This window comes from Nelumbo nucifera, chromosome 2 (assembly GCF_055504915.1).
Source record: "Nelumbo nucifera cultivar China Antique chromosome 2, China Antique-T2T, whole genome shotgun sequence".
In the NCBI taxonomy this organism is placed as follows: Eukaryota; Viridiplantae; Streptophyta; class Magnoliopsida; order Proteales; family Nelumbonaceae; genus Nelumbo; species Nelumbo nucifera.
Window position 1 is genome coordinate 70,348,718 of NC_142650.1, and position 22,165 is coordinate 70,370,882.

A 22,165-nucleotide genomic window follows, 5' to 3' on the forward strand; every position below is an offset into this window, starting at 1 on the left:
AGTGAGGCACTCTCCAAACTTGAGTGGAAGACAACTATGCAAGAAGAGATGGAAGTCTTAATTAAGAATCAGACATGGGAGATTGTGGATCTACTAGAGGGCAAGGAGACTGTTGGATGCAGATGGGTTTATACAACTAAATACAAGGTAGATGGAAGTATACAAAGGTATAAAGCCAGACTGGTTGCACCAGTTGCAGTTGCAGGATGACTTCTGTTCGGATCCTTCTCTCTCTTTGTGCTACATACTCTTGGCCCCTTTTCCAACTTGATGTAAAAAATGCTTTTCTGAATGGGGATTTGCAAGAGGAAGTGTATATGGATCTTTCTACTGGTTTCTATAGTGATGCTGAAAATGGGAAGATATGCAGATTGAAGAAGTCACTTTATGGTTTAAAATAGTCTCTTAGAGCATGGTCTGACATGTTCAGGAAGGCCTTGATTGCTTTTGGCTACACTCAAACCATACTTTGTTTGTGAAGCGGAGGGGGTCTCTAGTGTCAGTTTTGATTGTTTATGTGGATGATATTGTAGTTACAGGAAATGACCTAAGTGAGATTGATAGCTTGAAGAAGAATCTACAAAGAGAATTTGAAATTAAGGATCTTGGAGAGCTGAGGTATTTCTTGGGCATCGAGGTTGTAAGATCAAAGCATGGAATTTTCATTTCTCAAAGGAAGTATGTTCTGGACCTTTTACAAGAAACAAGGAAACTTGGAACAAAGGTAGCTAATACTCCTATTGATCAGAATCAAATAATTAAAGCATCAAAAGGTGAGCTGGTAAAGGACATTGGAAGATATCAGAGACTTGTGGGGCGGCTGCTATATTTATGTACGACAAGACCAGACATCTCCTATGCAATGAGTGTGGTAAGTCAATACATGCATGCCCCATGAGTCCAGCATTGGGAGGTTGTTGACAGGATTCTTGCTTATTTGAAGGGACACCCTGGTAGAGGCATACTTTTTGCTGACCATGGACAATTGAAGCTGGAAGCTTATACAAATGCTGATTGGGCAAGATGCCTTGATGATAGGAGATCTACATCAAGAGTTTGCAATCTTGTTGGGGGTAATCTTGTGTCATGTCAAAATAAGAAACAAACAGTTGTGGCATGGTCAAGTGTAGAAGCTAAATACATAGCCATGGCACATGGAGTTTCAGAGCTTCTCTGGATCCGTTCCTTGTTAGGAGAGATTGGTGTTGAGGCAGAAGAACCTATGATGTTGTACTGTGATAATCAGGTAACAATTAACATTGCCCACAACCCAGTTCAACATGACAGTGCAAACCACATTGAAGTGGATAGACATTTCATAAGAAAAATGGTGATTTTGGGGGAAGTTTGTCTTCCATACATTACTTCTGATTTGCAGCTTGCTGATGTTCTTGCAAAAGGTGTTACATGGAACAAGTGATCTACGCAAGTTGGGAATGTGTGACATTTACTCCCAACTTGAGGGGGAGTGTTGAGTTAGGTCGAATTTAAGTTATTAGGCCTATCATTTTATTTTTATTTTTAAGTTGTTAAGTTAGGAAGAGTTGTAGAAACTAGGGTTTCAAGAGAGGAAGAAGAGAAGAGAAGAAAAGAAGAAGAGAGCTGTCGAGAGGTGTGTGTATTTCACTGTTCGGGTTTCAAGAGAGGAAGATGAGAAGAGAAGAGAAGAAGATGAAGGGGAAGAAGAGAGCTGTCGAGAGGTGTGTGTATTTCATTGTTCACACCCTCAAAAAGAATACATTATAATTTGAGAAAATAATAATTACAAGAAGGCCTCTATATGAGTGCCCAAATACTAAGAGAGTATAAAAAAGGAGAAAAAAAAACCAAAAACACCCCTATCTAGCCATTCTCAACACTTCCCCTCAAGCTGAGTATGTATGTCAATCATGCCCATCTTGGCAAGGTTTTTAGCAAACTTTGGATGGTGAACACCTTTAGTGAGGCGATCAGCTAGTTGGTCTTCTGACCTTACAAAAGGAAGGCAAATATCTCCGCTAGCAATTCTTTCTCTAATAAAGTGTCTATCAACCTCAATATGCTTTGTAAGATCATGTTAGACAAGATTGTGAGCAATATTTATGGCTGCTTGATTGTCACAATATAGTCTCATTGGAACATCTTCTTGAATGCCCATCTCAGTCAATAAGGTCTTCAACCAGAGTAGTTTAAACCCTCCATGAGCCATTGCCCTGTACTATGCCTTAGCACTAGAATGAGCAACCATAGATTGTTTCTTACTTCTCTAGGAAACCACATTTCCTCCAGCTGAGGCACAATAACTGGATGTAGATCTTTTATCATCGATGGACCCTACCCAATCAACATCTGTGTAAGCCTCAGTCTTTAGATGGTCGTGGTTGGAATACAACATCCCTTTGCCAAGGCATCCTTTCAGGTAGGCTAAAATTCTGTTAACTGCCTACATATGTGATGTCTTGGGTTCATGCATATATTGGCTAACCACTCTAACAACATAAGAAATGTCAGGTCTATTCAAACAAAGATACAAAAGGCATCCCACCAATGTCTGATATACCCCCTTGTCTAGAAGAACTTCTCCTTCAGTAGAGTTCAACTTGTGGTTGGGATCAATTAGAGTTTCTACAGGCTTACACCCTAATTTCTCAACCTCATGAAGTAAATCAAGTACATATTTCCTTTGTGACAGAAAAATCACCTTCTTGGATCTTGCAACTTCAATGCAAGAAAGTATCGGAGATCACCAAGGTCCTTAATCCCAAATTCAAAAGCAAGGAATGACTTTAATTGAGAGATACCTGTGATATCATCACCTGTCACAACAATGTCATCAACATATACTATCAACATTGTTATTCTACCATAAACTCTTTTAATAAATAAGGTGTGGTTAGCCTAAGATAGAGAAAAATCAATCTTTAAGATGGCATTCCTAAACCTATCAAACAATTCTCTTGGAGATTGTTTTAGCCCATACAAAGATTTCTTCAAGTGACACACTTTTCTATCACTGCTAGGAAAGCTTACCCCAGGTGGTAAGTCCATATACATTTCCTCTTGTAAGTCCCTATTAAGGAAGGCATTCTTTACATCCATTTGATATAAAGGCCATGAGTAATGGGCGGCAAGAGACATGATCGCACAAATTGAGTTCATTTTAGTAACTAGAGCAAATGTTTCCAAATAATCAATGCCATAAGTCTGAGTGTATCCTTTGGCTACAAACCGAGCTTTGTATCTTTCAATTGAGTCATCTGCCTTGTGCTTAATAGTATAAACCCACTTACACCCAAAAGGAATCTTATCTTTAGGGCAAGGAACAACCTCCCAAGTCTGGTTTTTTATTAGGGCCTCCATTTCTTGGATCATAGCTTCCTTCTAGTGGGGGCACTACATTGCCTCTGTAACACTGTGAGGAATCGAAACAAAAGAAATAGTAGAAATATAGGCACAATAAAAAGGTAAAAGAGCATTATAAGACACATAGTTAGTGATAGGATACTTTCTACATGTCCTCTTCACTTCTCGAATGGCAATAGGAAGATCAATGTTAGAATCAATAATAGGATTGTCAGGAGGTTCAAGATTACTTGAGTCCGGGGAATCAGATTGTGATGGGCATTCTGCTTTAGGAGCCACCCTCTTACTGCATCTGATGAAAAACTACTACCAGGACCGAGGTCGATACACAGGAGGAGGAGGAGAAGGAATAGAGGTAGGAAGAGAGGAAGGAATAGAAGTAGGAATAGGAAGGCAGAAGGGAGTCCGATCTTCACTTGCATTCTCCCCCTGAAGAGAATGACAGGGTGACTAGAAAAAGGAAGAGGATTCTAAAAAGGTAACATCCTTAGAGACATATCTCTTGCTAAAGAGAGCATCAAAGCATCAATAGCCTTTCTAGACTGGAGAGTAACCAAGGAATACACACTTAATTGATTTAGGATCAAACTTGCACCGGGAAGGACTCATATCATGAACAAAACAAACACAACCAAAGACCTTAAGGGATAGATTAAAAGGAGTTTCATCAGAGAAGAGTAGTTGATGAGGAGAATGAAGGCCAAAGACTTGACAGAAGTCTGTTAATGAGATATACAACTGCCTCAACAGCATCACCCCAGAAATGAGTTGGAACATGAGTTTGGAACAATAAGCCTTGAGCAACTTCAACCACATGCCTATTTTTTCTTTCAGCTGCCCCATTTTGTTGTGGAGTATGACTACATGAACTTTGGTGAATAGTGCCTCTATCGTCAAGAAATCTATGCAAGTGATGTTCAAAGTATTCCTTGGCATTGTTAGATCTTATTATCTTAACTCTTTTCTTAAATTATGTCTCTACCATATTCATGAAGTTTTGTACAATCATAGGAACTTCATCTCTACTTTTCATCAAATAAATCCATGTATACCGACTATAGTCATCAATGAAGAGAATGAAATATTTGTACCCGCCCATATAGGGAACAACATATGGGCCCCAAACATCAGTATGGATCAAGTGGAAAGCAACATTACTTCTTTTGCTACTTGCAGAATATGTGTTTCTACATTGTTTGGATAAATGACAAACTTCACATTCAAAATTCAATTTGGACACAGAATCAAACAAGTTTGGAAACAAAAGCTTGACAGAATTGACAGACATATGACCAAGGCGACAATGCCACAATTTCAAAAGACTCATTTTCTCATTGGAACAAGACTCAATCTGGCTTGACAATCCATGCTCTGAAGGTCCATCCAGGAGGTAGACTCCATCCACTTCATGCCCACTACCAATCGTCTTCCCCGTGCTCAGGTCCTGAAAAACATAATGGTTGGAAGAAAAAAGGTCACTAAGCAATTGTGGGATTTTGTTAAAGAACTAGCAGACAATAAATTTTTTTATAGCTGGGGCACATGTAGAATAGAGTCAAGAGAAAGGTTATTAGTGATTCTGACTTCACCCTAACCCGAGATTGGGGTCTGAGATCCATCAGCAACAATAATCTTGCCCTTCCCCGAGGTTAACCTATATGAGGTAAAATGTGAATGCATACCAGTCATATAGGCACTGGCCCCAGAGTCTACAATCCATGGGATAAAGGAGGTGGAACAAGCAAGTGCAAAACCTGTGTTGGCATATGAACTAGATAGATTACCAAGTTCAAAACCAGATGAGGAGGATGTACCACCCTTCTCTAGCTGCAACAATATATTCCTGAGTTTGTCCATCACATCAGAGGAGTTAAGCACATCTGAGGGCTGAGCATCATTACCAACTGTAGCCAAGTGAGCATTATTTCCCTTCTTCCTGGTTTTGTACTTCTCTAACTTTAGATGAGGATTGAGCTTCCAACACCTTTCTTTAGTGTGTCTTGGCTTCTTACAGTACTTACAAATAACTTCCTCAACCTTCTCTACAATGGGATGTTTGCTAGTATTTTGCTTGGGTCATGATGACATAAAGGCAGAATGATAACTCATAGAGGATTGCATCATGGCGGTTCTTCGACTTTCTTCCCCTTGTACAAGAGAGTAAGCAGTAATAAGAGAGACAACGCCTACACTAAGAATGTGTTGCCTGGTAAAATCAAACTCTGGGTTTAAGCCTACCAAAAAATCAAAGACTCTATTCTCCTCTATGTACTTCCGATACTATTCACCATCTTCAGGGTCCTTCCAAACTAGAGATTTCAAGTGATCCATTTCTTCCCAAATCGACTATAGAGAAGAGAAATACATAGCAACGGATCTCTCCCCATGACGCATACTACAAGCTTCCCTCCGAATCTGATACACTCTAGCAGTATTGTTGACTTGGGATTAAGTAGCAACCACCCTATCCTAGATATCCTTGGTAGATGGAAGAAACATGTAATTTCGGTAAATATGAGGTTGCATTGAGCAAATCAGCCATGACATAACAAGGGAGTTATCATGTTCCCACCTTGCAAATTTTGAGCCTTCAAGACTCGGCTTCACTTCCCTTCCTGTGATGAATCTCAGTTTACCCCTCCTAGTAATGGTAAGCTTAGCAAACTGAGACCACTCTAAAAAATTAGTTCCATCCATTTTAACAATAGTTATCATACCAGTGGAAATATCTGCAATTCCCGGGAGCACGCTGGGAACCATCTAAAAATCCTTAGATGATTCCATATTCTAACAAGAAACCTTTTAACCAACCAAAAAGGACCCCCAACACTTTAACCGAGGTTCCAGACCCAAAAACCAGGTTACCACACAGTTAAGAACCAAAGGAAGCCTGAAAAAACTAGGTTGGCTGCAAAATATAAGGAGAAAAAAATCTCCCAAAAATCACACAGTGCTCAAAAAAATACAGGACCACTTCCGGTTAATCGCAAATTGAAAAATGATCTGAATGGTCTAGGTTTTATAGTAGAAAAATATCATTAAACCTGTTGTACATGGCTCGACATCAGTTCTAGAATATTTGCGATTTTTTCCTTAAAAATCCACCAAAAATCATAGAAGCATCCTATGATGACAAGAGTCATACCAAAATTTTTCAAAAATCAGGGCAAATCAAACTGTGCTGGTTTCATAGACTGCCGCTGGCACCTGTACGGATTGCTGACATCACCCGATGGTGGTCTGACATCAGTAGTTCACCTCTGGGTAAGAGATCAACAGAGAACAACTCCTAGATGCTCTACCTTCCTCTGATACCAAGTTGTAGAAACTAGGGTTTCAAGATAGGAAGAAGAGGAGAAGAGAAGAAGAAGAAGAAGGGGAAGAAGAGAGTTGTCGAGAGGTGTGTGTGTGTATTTCACTATTCACACCCTCAAAAAGAATACACTATAATCTGAGAAAATAATAACTACAAGAAGGCCCCTATATGGGTGCCCAAATACTGAGAGAGTATAATAAAGGAGAAGAAAACCAAACACCCCTGTCTAGCCATTCTCAACAGGAAGTAATTGGGCCTTAGGCCCATTAGTTTATGTTATTTTAAGTTGTGATTGTTCAGCCACTTAAAGTCGCCGACCTACTAAGTTAGGAAGTAATTGGAACTTAGGCCCATTAGTTTATGTTATTTTAAGTTGTGACTATTCAGTTACTTAAAGTAGCCACCTACTAAGGGTATTCATGTAATCTTCCATTCTTTTATTTTAAGTATATAAATAAGGAGGGGCTAGCGGCCAGAACTATTAAAAATCTAGCAACATCCCACTCTCTTCTTCTTCTCTACAGCTGAAACCTTTCAATTTCTTCTACTTTTCTTCACAAGGCATTCATCTAAATTATTATTAGCAAATTCTACTGTTTCAAATTGTAATTTTCTAACGAATAACCAATTAAATAGAATTTTAATATGAAACAAATAAATTGAATTTCGATGAGAGTAAAATTCTCTCTTTGGAATACAATAAGCTAATAATGGAAGAGGCCTATAGAAATATGCTAAAATAGGTTAATGATGGAAGGGGTGAGACCTATCTTAGAATTCTCTCTCATTATTTTTAGGTGATTTAACTATTTATGATATTTTCATTAACTAGTTTTTAAACTGTTATTTGTTTACAGGTTGGGCTGGGTCCATGTCGACCTTCAAATTTGTGGGCTTGATTGATGTAGACCTAGGCCTAGACCGGACTGAATGATCACCTCTAAATTGCTCCTCGTTTATTATATTAATAAGGAGAGAAGAGAGAATAAAATAAAAATGGATAAAAGAAAATAAGAAAAGAAAAAGAAAAAGAGTAAATGAATTTTGAGCAATAATGGAGTAATTGAGAGGAGAGATAATTGGCAGAGTGAGTTATTGGAAGAGAGAGAATTAATGGAATGATTAATGAGGAGAGATAACCAAAGAAGTTAATGAGAAAGAGAGTTAATGGGGAGAGATGAAAGTCTTAAAGACTTAAAGTTCATTGGCTACTACCAACTTAGGGGTGGCTTAGTTGGTACATTAACTGGTTTGTCCTAGCAAACACGCAAATTCTATTCTCGCAACCACTGACTTTGGGGAAGGGAATTCAGTGTGGTTCTGTATTACTCAAAACGATCCCTATGAGGGGATTCAGGCATATCCCAAAAATACCAAAATAAATTGATTGACTACTTAAGTAATTTTATTCAATTTGAAAAATAAAAATTCAAAAAAAAACACCAAATAGATAAATGATAAGGGAGAAAAGAGAGCCATGTTGGCAAGCGACGTCTTGTTTTATTGTATATACTAGTCAGGACCCATGCAATGGATGGGCTCTATTTATAAGCAAAATTGGGAACGGAGCTCTATGACATTTCCAATTAAGAGGTGCCCATCTAAGTCCAAATCCAAGTATTTTTTTGGGTTACATTTAGTTTATCCAATTACAATCTAAGTTATGCTTTAGTGAGAGTGGTCAATTTCCTATGCTTAGATAAACTTTTATTATTTTTTTGTATCTTAATGCTATTTTTTATTAATTTTTATTGGTTTGTTATTATTTTCATATTATTTTTAGGTGAAAATATAAAACTCCTCTTATAACAATTCTATAAACCACTTTTGTGTTTGACCCAAACAAAGGCCTCCCTTACAATTTTGGGAAAAAAATGCAAATGCCTCCTTTCCCTTGGCTTTTTAGTAACAAAGGCATTAAAGTTAGCAAAATACCCTTTTAATTGTTTAGGCATTACTATACACAATTTAAAGATTCAACCTTACCCTCCACTACTTTATTTTCCAAACAACTTTCAAGGAGTAACTCTCCCTACTCTTCTTTGATGAAGTAAGGTAAAAGGAATGAAGTGAAGTTGGTTAAGGGTAAATTTGGTGTAAAAAAAAATAATGCATTACATAAGCATTTTATATTTGGAATGCTGATGAAAGGAAGGTATTTGCATCTTTTTTTTCAAAACAATAGGGGAGGCTTTTGTTAAGGTCAAAATACAAGGAGTTTCATAGGATTGTTAGAAAACCCAATGAAGTTTTTATAACTTCCCTATTTTTAAATGAAATTTAAATTGATTTTAAATTTATATTTTTCGTTTTTATTAATCATTATTAAATTTAATTTTTATTAATTTTAAAAGAAAGCAGAGAAACAAAACATTGTGGAAGAAATTGAAGACACCAGATGTCTAAACCCCCCAAAATACCCTTTTAATTGTTTAGGCATTACTATACACAATTTAAAGATTCAACTTTACCCTCCACTACTTTATTTTCCAAACAACTTTCAAGGAGTAACTCTCCCTACTCTTCTTTGATGAAGTAAGGTAAAAGGGCTGAAGTGAAGTTGGTTAAGGGTAAATTTGGTGTTAAAAAAAAAATAATGCATTACATAAGCATTTTATATTTGGAATGCTAATGAAAGGAAGGTATTTGCATCTTTTTTTTCAAAACAATAGGGGAGGCTTTTGTTAAGGTCAAAATACAAGGAGTTTCATAGGATTGTTAGAAAACCCAATGAAGTTTTTATAACTTCCCTATTTTTAAATGAAATTTAAATTGATTTTAAATTAATATTTTTTGTTTTTATTAATCATTATTAAATTTAACTTTTATTAATTTGAAAAGAAAGCAGAGAAACAAAACATTGTGGAAGAAACTAAAGACACCAGATGTCTAAACCCCCCAAACATTACAGCTGAGACCAAAACATACTCTGTCTCTAAACCCCTTGCTTAGCAAGACCATTTGCCTGACTATTGCCAAATCTTCTAATCATTATTAAATTTAATTAACTATATTAAGTTTTTATTTTAACTTTGTACTCGATTTTCTGGTTGGGGATGATCTTTTTTTGGATAATTTTTTGTGATCTTTGCAACCTCACAATCCAAAAAAAAAAAACTTAATTATTGGCCTCAAATTTCAATTTTCAGCTCATATATTTATAAAAGATTAATAATAATTAGACCTTATATTCTACATATATTTCCGAAATAAAGCTGAAATATATATATATATATATATATATATATATATATTTCCATAAATATATATCTGAAATATATATATAATAAAACTGAAATATATCAGATATATATATAATATCTGAAATATATTATATATAATATATATCTAAGTCGGTTCGAGTCGGTTTGGTTTGTGAAAACCGAAACCGACCAGTGCTTAAGAAAAACTGGCCGACTCGGGTTTGGCCTGTCCAACCTGGACAGTTGAATCATTGACTTGTGACCTAAAGGCAAAAACTACTCAGCCACCAAACACCAATTTTATTTGTTAGGTGAAATAAATAATAGTTATTCTGAAATGCAAATTACTTGACTAATTAACTTAAAATTTAACTATCTTTTAAATGTAAGTAGATTATTTAGCCTAACATTGAATATCTCTGTATCAATATAATTAATCTTTATTAATAATAACATTTTAATGTAAACATATCTAGTGTATATAAAATTATAGTTAAATTCAAATGGATATAGATATAGATATAGATATAGATAATGTCAATGAATTTTAGGCAATTTAATGGACTAACGGAGAGGAGAGAGAATTAGTGGTATAAGTTATTAAAGGAGAGAGTTAATGGGCAATTATAGATATAGATATATAGATGGGTCATTATAGACTAAATACATTTAATAATAGTACCTGGATTAAGATAGACTTCACAACCTCCTTCACAGCTTTACATTTGGATGATTCCTTTTCAGCCAGCAAAGCAGCTTCTTGAGCTTTTTTTAGTGATTTATGAACTTCCGTATCCTGAGTATCACATTTCTGTTTCAAGTTTTTCACCTAGTAATCACAGAAGATGGCACATACTACTTAGTACCATTGGTAGTTTATGGATTATAAAGACTTGAATCAACAAGAGAAGTGCAGCCAAAAATGTTAGAATACTCAATTGTGCGGGGCAAAAAGAAAACATACTTGGCTTTGCAACTTCATGTTATCTTGATTTAAAAGTTCATTCCTTTTCATAAGGCATTCAACAGTACTATTTGCGAATACAGTTCCTATGCATGTAGGGCTTGGCTTCCATGAATATGGTGAAGCAGGTCTCAATGTCTGTCCAGGCTGAGGTCCTGGCGTAGCAACTGGTTTTAAAGCATATTGAAGTGCAGTCAATGAACTTGGAAAAGCAATATCTTTGAGTTGTGAGAGTGTTGTAACTTGGGAAGGTCGGATATGGAGTGGAGAATCAGATCTCATCCCTTGCTTGGCCAACCTTGCATCAAGGTACTTCATTGGATCTGTCCCAGGAGAAAGCAGCATCCTCGAGGACTTAACCTCTCCCCTTTCTAACCTTTCCCTGCTGTCTATCGAACGTCTAGGTGCAACATTTCTTCTATTAATAGTAGTGGCAGCACCAGCCTCCGATGCCTTTAGCTTTGCATAGCAAGAATCACACACACGATGTGGCTTACCAGGAGTTGGAGCCAATGCAGCTCTCAGTGCTTTCTTTGAACTGCAAGCATGGCAATGAACCAATCCACAGTTATAACAGTTGTGTCTTTTTCGAGTAAAACCAAATGCTTGCCGGCAACCAGAGCAGACTGATTGGTCTGCACCAGATATCCACTTATGAATGCATATGCTTGCTGTGAAGCTTGAACCACATGATATACTTCTTACATGTCTATCTTTTAGTGCTTCAACTAGAGTTGGAGCTCTGCGGTCTTCAGTATCCCCATGTCCCAATCTTCCATTTGCACCTTTACCCCAGGTGAAAACTTCACTTCTTGATGTCAAGACAGCAACATGAAATGAACCACATGAAATCTCTTCAACAAATTCCCCTACCAACCTATCTTGTACTAAGCGAGGTATCCTACCATCAGACTGTGGATTTCCCAGCTGACCATATGCAGTACTTCCCATTGTAAAAACATGCCCTGATGTTGTGAGGCCAACAGTAATATTATGCCCACAGCCCAGCTGGTGGAAGTTGTAGTCTATAAGTGCTGGCACACAGGTGGGATCAAGCTTTGCTTCTGTATCCCCATGACCCAAACGGTATTTACCACCATCACCCCAAGTGAACAATTTTCGAGAGGAAATGTTTGTACCAATTTGTCCTATAATTTCTACAATTGCAGCTGTATGCCATACACCACATGCAACCTTAATAGTCTTTAATCCACTCAAACTTTGAACTTCCCTTGGGAATGAAACACTTTCTCGATTTCCATGGCCCAAAACACCAAATGTTCCATCACCAAATGTAAACAACTTCCCACTAGAAGTTGCCAATGCTGAATGCCATGTTCCACATGCAACAGATAATACTTGAAGGCCTTCTAAGGGACCAGAAACTCTTTTTGGTATCCAATGGCTAACATCGGTGCCATGACCAAGAAGTCCAGCATTATGGGTGCCATCTCCCCATGTAAAAAGATCACCGGATGTAGTTATAGCACATGTATGATACTCACCGCACGCAACAGAATCCACATTATTGACTGCCAGGAATTCAACAAGTTGAGGACAACTATAATCTGCATCAGCTCCATGGCCAAGCCGACCACCAGACTCCTCTCCCCAAGTGAAAACCTCACCCTGCCTTGTAACAAGAGCTGCATGTCTAACACCACAAGCAATCTGATTAACATCTAAAACAACATTAGATTCTAAAGGCCTGGGAAGCAGCACATCAATTTTTGAAGGAAAAGGAGTCACAGATCCATCAGTTGAAGTCCCATCAGACCAAACTTCTCCCCACACATAAACATCACCCAACGATTCAATGTCATCTGGGCCTGAACCTTGATTTGAACAGATAGGTGCAGAACTTGAAACACTAAGTCTGAAACCATCTGTACTAGTTCTCATTTGCATATTTGCACGGTCTGACCCAACATCTGAGCTTCTCAAATTCAAGGAAGATTAACGTGAATAGAAGTCAATCACTGCCTTTGTATTAAGACTGTGGAGATACTTGAGGTTATCTCCAATGTTGCACCAGAAGGACGACCATTTTGAATAAGGTCCCCACCATCACGAAGCTGAAATTGGTAGAATCACAATAAAGATAAATTATCATTCCCAGTAAATATCCATGCTTAAACAAGAAGAGGGAATAAAATGATTTATTAGACAGCCATTAACTACTGAAATATTATTGGTAACTTGTTTTGTTTAATTAAGACTTAGAATTATAAAGCGAATGTATGTTAGTCATCAAAACCATAAAGGAAAAGGCAAAAGACAAAAATATCTCTGCAATCAGTAGACCCCCATTGCTTCAAACTGTATACGACATTTCACATTTATATGTCATCTTTTAGATGGCTTAATTAAATTACCCATCACAAGATTAAAACCATGTCCAAGAGCTTGAATTTGCAGAATTTGTAAAACTGATCTAAAATGCCAGATTTTCCATGTATTAGCTTTATCATAAATCAACAAATTAGAAACCTCTATATGGGATGGTTTTTTATAATAAATGAAAAAAGAAATTCAATACAAAAATCAAAGATCAATACAATTTATCAAGTTGATGAGGAACCACCCAACTGAAAGAGAAAACGATAAAGCAAGAACCAAGAAGTATGTACAAAAATTTTCCATGTGTTCTGCTACCGTGCACCTCATTGTATCATGTAGCCTTCCTATCTCATAAATAATCTTGCAAAGGCTTCCTTCCCCATTCTCAAATGATTAACAGTTACTTCTCTCTTTCTATATAATCTGTCATCTGTCTCATAAATTCCTCCGTTTTAGATAATGGTTCATAGATGGTTCCATGTATTCTTGCAACATTGTGAATGTCACTGCAACCACAGATTGCAGCCTCAACAATTGTATAAAGCAAATTTTGGTCCCTCTATGAAGCCAAAAAAGTTTGGTCCATCTAGCATAGAAGGAAATTATTAAAAACCACCCCTTTTATAGGCACTACATCTTAAAGTAGGTCTAATTCTAGGAAAGGAGAAACATACATTGTCAACAAAATTAACTTTGGCAAATGTTAATGCATCACTATTAGGATAGAATATTGGATGAAAATTTTGGATCTTCATCTTTCACAATAGATAATGTAATTAGGAAGTAGAGGGAACTCACAAGGACCTCTAACAAGAAAGGCATCAATTAGTAGAGACTGAATAACACCTGAAGAGGGATCCTTAAAGCTTAACTTTGATGGGAGCAATATAGGGAATCTGGGCCCATCTGGAATAGAGGTATTTTTAAAAATGAGGAAGGCCATATAGAAGCACTGTTTTCAGGTCCTGAGAGCGTAGGGGACTCACTAAGGGCGGAGAGTTTGGCAATGATAGAAGGGGTACAAAGAGCAAAGAATATAAATATTACCAAGTCAGTAATTGAAAGAGATTAAAGGTTGGTGGTTGGATGGTTGGAAGATGGTGAGGCTGCTCTATAGACTTATTGGAATGAATTAAGAAGTTTAAATGGCTGACTAGAGGAATGGATGTGAGACTTCAATGGGCAAAAAGGGAAATGAATATCATGGCTGATGCTCTAGCCAAGAAAGGGGTAGGAAGAAATCAAATGTTTTGGGCACAATTATAAGTAAAATGATGAGAGTTAAGACCTATCTCTCCAATTAATGAATGCATATATGTACATTTTATTATTTTTTGATCAATTATGTACCTTTTATTATAATTAGTAAAAGGAAAAATTTATGGTGCTGGAAAGACATGGTACCGAAAATACTTTACCCAATCAAAACACCCCACAAATTTTGATGAAAACCCACTTGATTTGCAGCCACTTTTAGGATGCCAGTTGATTGGTTATTAGTTTTTTCGATATCATGTCTTTCCAGCATCATAGTCAAACCCTTAATAAAATTGCTGGTTATTAATAAAAAAATTGGCATTAGAAAATGCATTTCAGTGAACCAGGCTTTAATATGAAATCATGATTTAAGCATGCTACAGTTTAGAGAAAATTACTTAGCATGCATGAGGCAAGTAGAAATAGGAGATACAATATTGATGACACAACTACACACACGTATGGGTATATACATACATTTATATTATATTATATGTAATAATCACATCATCCATGCAATATCCCAAGTATATGGGGTCGATTACATGAATCATGTTTCACCAATCTATTTTATTTAAAGGCATATCCACTATTAAATTATTATTGCTTAAATAATTTCTTATTACTTCTTTTTTTATAAATGATAGAAATTTTATTAAAACATAAAAATATCACATGATTACAGAGTACTACCAGAAGAGGTGCGAGATGCAGCCCCAAATTGAGACAAGATTACAAATGAGCCCAGAATAAGATTTATCCATCCCCCCATTTTGCAAAAAAAAAAAAACAGCTATCCCATTGGCTGATCGCCTTTCCCACTGGACTGAAAATGTTGCATCTCTGACCAGCCACTTAAATCTTTTCATACATTCTTTGTATTTCCAAATTACCATTTCAGGTGCCTTCAACCAACCTATTACCAGTTTAGAGCCACCTTCCACTACCGGTCTGCCATAATTTAATTCTCTAACAATCTGCCTTCCTTGTAAGACAGCTTGGAACTCCACAAAGGAGCAAACACAGAGTACTCCAGCTGTGACCAAGAAGTTCAAAAATCTTTTCCCAGAGACCAGCACAAAGGAGCAGGAAATCAGAAGATGGTAACAGTTTTCTCCACTTTCTTTACACGAAGTACACTAGTTAGGGAGCAAAAACAGAAACGGTCTTTTTTACAAGACATCCAACGTGATTATTTTTCCATGGAAAACTTCCCAGCACAAAGTCCCAACCTTGGGAGGAATAGGTTTAGCCCAAATTTCATTAGCAGGGCAAAGAGAAGAGTTTGGATCTGAACACAAGAATGCAATGAAGGAGGCACAAGAGAAGAGACCTTTGGGGTGCAGAATCCAGATCCGACAATCAGAGTTAGAACAATCCAGGAAAACAGAATCAAGAATTTGTAACAAGGAGGTTGCCCTTTCAAATTCAAAGTCCCTTAAATTTCTTCTTAAACCCAAATTCCAGCTTAACCCAGTCGACTTAGAGAGGAAACAAAATGAGAAACAGGTTCTTTTTTAAACAAAGAAAGAGAATACAACAAAGGGAACAGATCTTTAAGGGTAGAATCACCAAGCCAAAGGTCCTCCTAGAAAAGAACCTTATCTCCAAAGCAAGTGTCATACCTGACTTGGCTTAGGAACTGAGGAAGCACTCCACAAATAGACTTCCAAGGAGATGCCAAAGTAGCCCAAGTAGATACCCCAGCATCCCAACCATTGCTTGCTGAACCATGGATACTACCAATCACCTCTTGCCACAATCTCCCCCTCTCCAGAGTCTACCTCCAAAGCCACTTGCCTAGTAATGAGGAATTCTTCTTGTATAAATTTCCTATGCCTAAACCCCCTTAATCTTTAGTTTTGCAAACTACGTCCCACTTGATCAAGTGATCCTTCCTACCTTCCCCTGGCTCCCACAAAAAATCTCTCATCAATTTTTCTACCTTCAACACTCCATGGCATTCTGAAGACTGAAAGAAAGTAGACTGAAAAATTTGCTAAAGTGGATTTTATCAAAGTAATTCTACCTCCCATCGAAATATATTTTTTCTTCCAAGTAGTTAATCTCTTAGAGCACCTTTCCACAACTAGGTTCCGGAACCTACTTTCTTTTGGATTGTCTCATAGTGGCATCCCAAGGTATTTCAAAGGCCAAGCAACTATAGGGCAACCTAAAGACTCTGCTACTTCTTCTAATTCCTCCTAGGACAAGTTTATCCCTGCCACACAACTCTTCCCGAAATTAAAATTTTTAATTTTTAAATAAGCTCAAACAACTTAATCACCTCTTTCAGCTGCCTTGCCTTTAAAGAGTCCCCCCCCCCCTTCACAAAAGATATTTGTATCATCAATCAAATTATAAATTTGTCATCACTGCATTAAGCCTACCTATTCTACACTCTTTAAAGAGATCCATCATATCTGCTCTTAGGACAAGTCTACTAAAAACATCCACTACTAGGGTCAAAAGAAAAGGGGACAAGGGATCCCCTTGTTCATTCCAATAAAATATCTTCTTAAAAGGCAATTAAAGTTATAAAATCATTATTTTTCATGTGAAAAATAAGAATTTCAAACCCTAATATAGACTTGTTCGGGCTTGCCTCGAGGGGCATGGTACAAAGGCAACTCATAGAATCAAGAATGTAATATGTTTTACATCACATTATCTACTTGAAGCAATGCAATTAAGGAAAAAAAAAAAAGAGATTGTGGGTTTTACATGCTTGAAAATGCTTTATATGTTTGCTTTTATTTTTAAATTTTCATTTGAATACGCTTTACATGTTATATTTATGTATTTTAATTTTAGATAATTGGTTTTTTAAAACATTAATTTTAAAATTGATGTTTATATTTTTTATTAACATCATGTTTAATATTTTTTTTATTTTTTTGCATTTTTAAAACTTTTTGGCATTTTTTTTGAATTTTCTGACTTTACTTTTTATTTTTAGCTTTTTTTTTTGTAGTTTTGTGCCTTTCTTAAAAAGGCGCACGCCTCGCCTTGCGCCTTTTTTTTGCCTTGTTCTTTTAAAACACTGAATCCACCATGTCATGGGCCTTCTCCAAATCTAATTTACACACAAAACCTTTCCTCTTCCTTCTCTTGTAATCCTCCACACATTCATTGGCTATCAATATTTGATTAGTGATTTGTCTGCCTTGAACAAAAGCCCCTTGAGATTATGTAACCAAATTAGGGAGGACAATCTTATTGACAAAACTTTAGCCAGAATTTTATACATGCTAGTCACCAAGCTAATGGGTCTAAAATCTCTTGGACTAATGGCATCATCCTTCTTAGGTATCAAGGCCAAGAAAATGGAATTTATCAATGGACTAAGGAAATGTTCCTCAACAAATTCCTCAAAACCTGCTAGCAAATCAAATTTAATTATCTCCTAACAATCTTGGTAAAAAGCCATTATCAAGCCATCCAACCTTGGAGATTTAGATCTATCCATTGAAAAAGACCGCCTTCTTAATTTCTTCCATCTCAAAGTCCTTTTGGATCCATCCTTGGCTAGTCTAACCCCTCCACCATCACTCACCTTCTTGTAAACACTTTTAAAATGATCCACAAAACATTTTTCAATTTCCTCTTGGTTCCTCGATATTTTACCATCTATTTCCAATTTATCCACAAAGTTTTTCCTTTTTCTCCCATTGGCTATTGTATGAAAAAATTTAGTATTGCCATCACCCTCCTTAATCCACTTACGTCTTGATTTCTGCCTCCAGCATATCTCCTCTAGCTCCTTTTTTAAAGTCCATCTTAACCTTCTCTCATTTTCAGTCATCAACCTTTGACTTTCCTTTTGATCCAGTTGTTTAATTCAAGAGGTCACACTCAGCTTTCTTTCCTCAACTCTTCCAAAAACATCTCCATTCAACTCCTTTAACTTCCCCTTTAAATGTTGTATCTTTCTATGAAACCTTACCCTTTTCCAATCAAAAACCCCTCACCTCCTCATTCCACCATTCTTCCACTCTGCTAATAAAATCCAGATGGGTGAGCCACATGTTCTCAAATCTAAATGGGGTAGGATCGGTCAAGAAATCTTCAATGCCTATTTTAATTGGACAATGGTCTAAGGTAACTCTAGGCAATTCACTCACCATCAACCCTCCCCAGTAGTCCTCCCAATCACCATTGAACATAAATCTATCCAACTTTGAACAAATGGGGGAGGCCTGGAAATTGGACCAGGTGAATTGGGTCTATTGAATTGGAATTTCTTTTAGTTCACAATCCTCAATAAACTCATTGAACATTTTCATACTTGTGAAAATGACCTGATTGGAGTTATTTGTCTCAAATGTAAATCTTATCACATTAAAATCACCTCCAAAACACCAAGGGCCTTCCCATAGACCCCTAATATCACAAAACTCCTCCCATAGTTGGGCCCTTTCTCTCTCTATACCTAACTGGACCATATATATTCGATAGCACCCAGTAAAACCATCCCCACATTCTTGAATTTTATAGACACTAAGAATTGGCCAATCAACTCTTCTAAAGATTCCAGACCTTCATTTCTCCAATTTGTAATTAAGACACCAAAAGCTCCCTAAGACGGCACTGCCACACTTCTGACCCATCTCCTGTCCATTTCTGCTACTTTTGTCTCCTGTAACATTATTATATCTATTTTTCCTTTTCAAGCAAGGCCTTGATAACCCTTCTCTTCCTAGCGCTCCCCAACCCTCTCAAATTTAGCTTATAATCTTCATTCACCACTGTTAACTTCCTGTCTCCTCCCTGGCTATCTTGCCCAAGACTATCCTCTGAGTTCAGACTTGGACTGGCTGGTCTCGAGGTTTGTTACCTACCGATGGAGCTCTCTTCTCCCCTTCGATTTTCCGATTCAGCTACAGATTTTGAAGGAACAGACGTGGGGTTCAATGCTGCAGCATCTTCTTCCTCTAAAAACAGTTGTTCGGTATTAAATCTCTCTTCGTCTTGTTGCAAAGGACATTTCCCCAAAGAATCACTGCTGATACTTGAAGTTTCTGTATCGTCAGAATCACTTTCCTGCTCACTCGATAGTGCTTCATTTTCTGACTGATCTTCCACTCTTTCTGGCGTCGTTCCTTTGCTTGTGGGGTTCCGGCGCTCTGGAGACGAGTAGTTGGCCCTGGACGGCTTCCACTGCAAGCTGTTCGGGCTTTTGTTCCGCCCCTGGTTCTTGAAACGGGTAGGAGCTCTCGGTGGGGACGATGATGGATCTAATTTTCCATCTATCGTCGCCCCTTTTAGAACCCCCACCACGTGACTTTTAAACAAGTCATCTGATTCTGTCCTCTCTTCTAAAACAGGCAGCCCATTTTGTCGTCCCACCCCACTCTTGTCTACTACAATTATTGGCTTTGATAAAAAACAAAGGCCCACACCCCTTCTCTAACTTCTTAGGCCCTTTTCCTTTTTTCAACTGGCCCAATCGGACCCATCGGCCCAGCCCAGTTCATCCTCTCGTCAAGAAACTCCACCTGGCCATTTAATTATGCCCCTTCCTCACTGGTGCCCACATGTCCTATCAATTCAAATTTTGAAGCTTCATATTCCGCCTGTCCTTGCATGTCAACAAAAGGTCAAGACTTCATCATTTTTCTTTTCAGTTAGGGCTGTTCAATGGTTCGGGTTGGGTTGGTTTACTGTGGTTTTTCCAATCGATTCGACCTGGTCGGGTTACCTGACATAGAAACCGAAACCGATCCAGTGTTAAGCAAAACCGACCTGTTCGGTTTGAGTCAGGTTGGGTCGGTTTCAGTTCTAAGTTCATCCCTGTAATAAAATCTTGTTAATTTTAAAAACAGTCATAAATTGAACACCATTTCAGCCATCTCCTATGATAAAATTTAAATGAAAAGTTAATCACAAAAGTTGTTCATTAATCACTATTCACTAATCCAAAGTTTTTTGCAACCATTCAAAAACTAGGTGGTCTAATGGGCTTTGGAACTTCATGTTTGAACTAGGAACTAAGTTGGTTCGGTTTGGGTCGGTTTCGGTTTTCGCACAAGAAAACCGAAACCGACCCATGCTGATGAAAACCCGGCCAACTCGGGTTGGGTCGGTCCGAATTGGTCGGTTTGGTCGGGTTGGGCCTTCTTATGAACAACCCTATTTTCAATTTTTCTATTGAACGTCATGTTCTTTAGACTCCATTTGTTTGCGAATGTACCTGGTTCGATGTTTACTAGCATTTGTTTGAAACCTAAAAAAGTAATGATTATTAGAGCAAAAATATATTTTCTGACATTTTTGTATTTTGAGAAGAAAAGCATACTATACCTATTTTTTGGATACAATTTTGTGTTCTTTTAATAATTAACTTTTTGACCAAAGCTAATGCATTGGAGCATAAGATAGTTGGAGCATTTAATGATGGACCCACACTTTTGCACCGATTTCAAACAAACAAGAAGAATGCAAAAACAGTTTAAAATGTGAACCGTGTTTGCATTCATGAACCGAATAATGGATAAATATATAGGATACATATTTGCATTTGCGTTGCAACCAAACGCAGCCTTAGGCTCACTTTGGAAGGAGTATAAATACAAATATGTAGAGTGCAAAACCTTGTATTTTGTTCTATTTGTATGTATTTGCACTATACATATGTATTTGTTTAACTTTCAAGGTTTCCTTCTCAAAGATTTCCTTATGCGTGAAAGATTCTGAGGAATCAGAGCTACCCCCTCTCAGTTTGCCATGTAGCCAATCTCTTTCAACCCTTTCTTCTTCTCTCCTTCAGGCTTCAACCCAGAGGTTTGCTTCAATGGCTGTCATTAGCTAAATTGAGAAGAACACACTATCATCGGCTACATTAATCTTCTTTGGAATTTCTTTAGGGAAAATACATCTGAGGCTTATAGTTGCAGAACGCAAATCCTTAACAATGAATCCATCTAAACGTGCCTTACACAAAACCGCAATTGCTTCAAAAACTTCAACCTTCCAAAGATGAAAAGCCAGGCCCAACAGCCTAACTATAACTAAATCTTCTACTGACAAATCCTTTGCATTAGCCGAAGGAGACCATCTTGACATTGTAACTACACCACACTCCATCTGATAGCAAACTACATCAGTCTCTAGCTCAACACTGACGCCTACAACAGTGCTTTACAACTCTCAAATGGAGTTAAGATAGTTGTACTTTCCACTCTCAGGTTTTTCACCAGCTCCTCTGCTACCATTTTCCAGTCCCTTCGTGATCTACTTGTTTCTACAACTAGCTGCTTTTCCCATTCCTCCTTCGAAGCATTGACCACCATCCTCCTTTCACATGAAGCTCCACCTACTGCCAAGGCCCCTACCACCTCCTTTGATATCTGCATATGCTTCTCTTCTGAGTTCAACAATTCTAGAGCTTGTGGACTAGATGCCAATGTTAGAAAATCTTTTAAAGTGTTTGAGGCCTCCTACCATCCCTCACCTTTCCTACCTTCCGGGAAGCACACTAGTTGCTTTATTCCGTAACCCGAAAAACTCAACCAACACCAAGAATCTCCCTTTGGCATTTCTTCTCCTTTCTTCCACATACCGCCTGCCTCCATCTTCTATAAAATCTTTGCAATCCTCCTTCCATTGTTTCTTCATTGCTTTGTCCAGAAACTCCACAAACCAAACTAGCACTTTCTCACCCACCAGAAACACCATGGCAATCTTCATTTCTCTGATCTTCAGAGCAATTTTCCCCTACACCTTACAGCTCTCTAACAGAAT

General features: G+C 37.5%; 1 protein-coding gene across 2 annotated transcripts in view; it reads right to left on the minus strand.

Annotated features, from left to right (window-relative positions):
* LOC104601522 (PH, RCC1 and FYVE domains-containing protein 1-like) overlaps positions 1–22,165 on the minus strand; it is a 76,035-nt gene that overhangs the window by 44,641 nt on the left and 9,229 nt on the right. For both annotated transcript variants that reach the window (XM_088897080.1, XM_088897079.1), the window contains 2 exons: positions 10,826–12,900; positions 10,544–10,690 (listed from right to left, as the gene is read on the minus strand). In XM_088897080.1, the coding sequence (XP_088753206.1) occupies positions 10,544–10,690; positions 10,826–12,733 (2,055 nt within the window). In that variant the 5' untranslated portion in view covers positions 12,734–12,900. The remainder of the gene's footprint in view (positions 1–10,543; positions 10,691–10,825; positions 12,901–22,165) is intronic.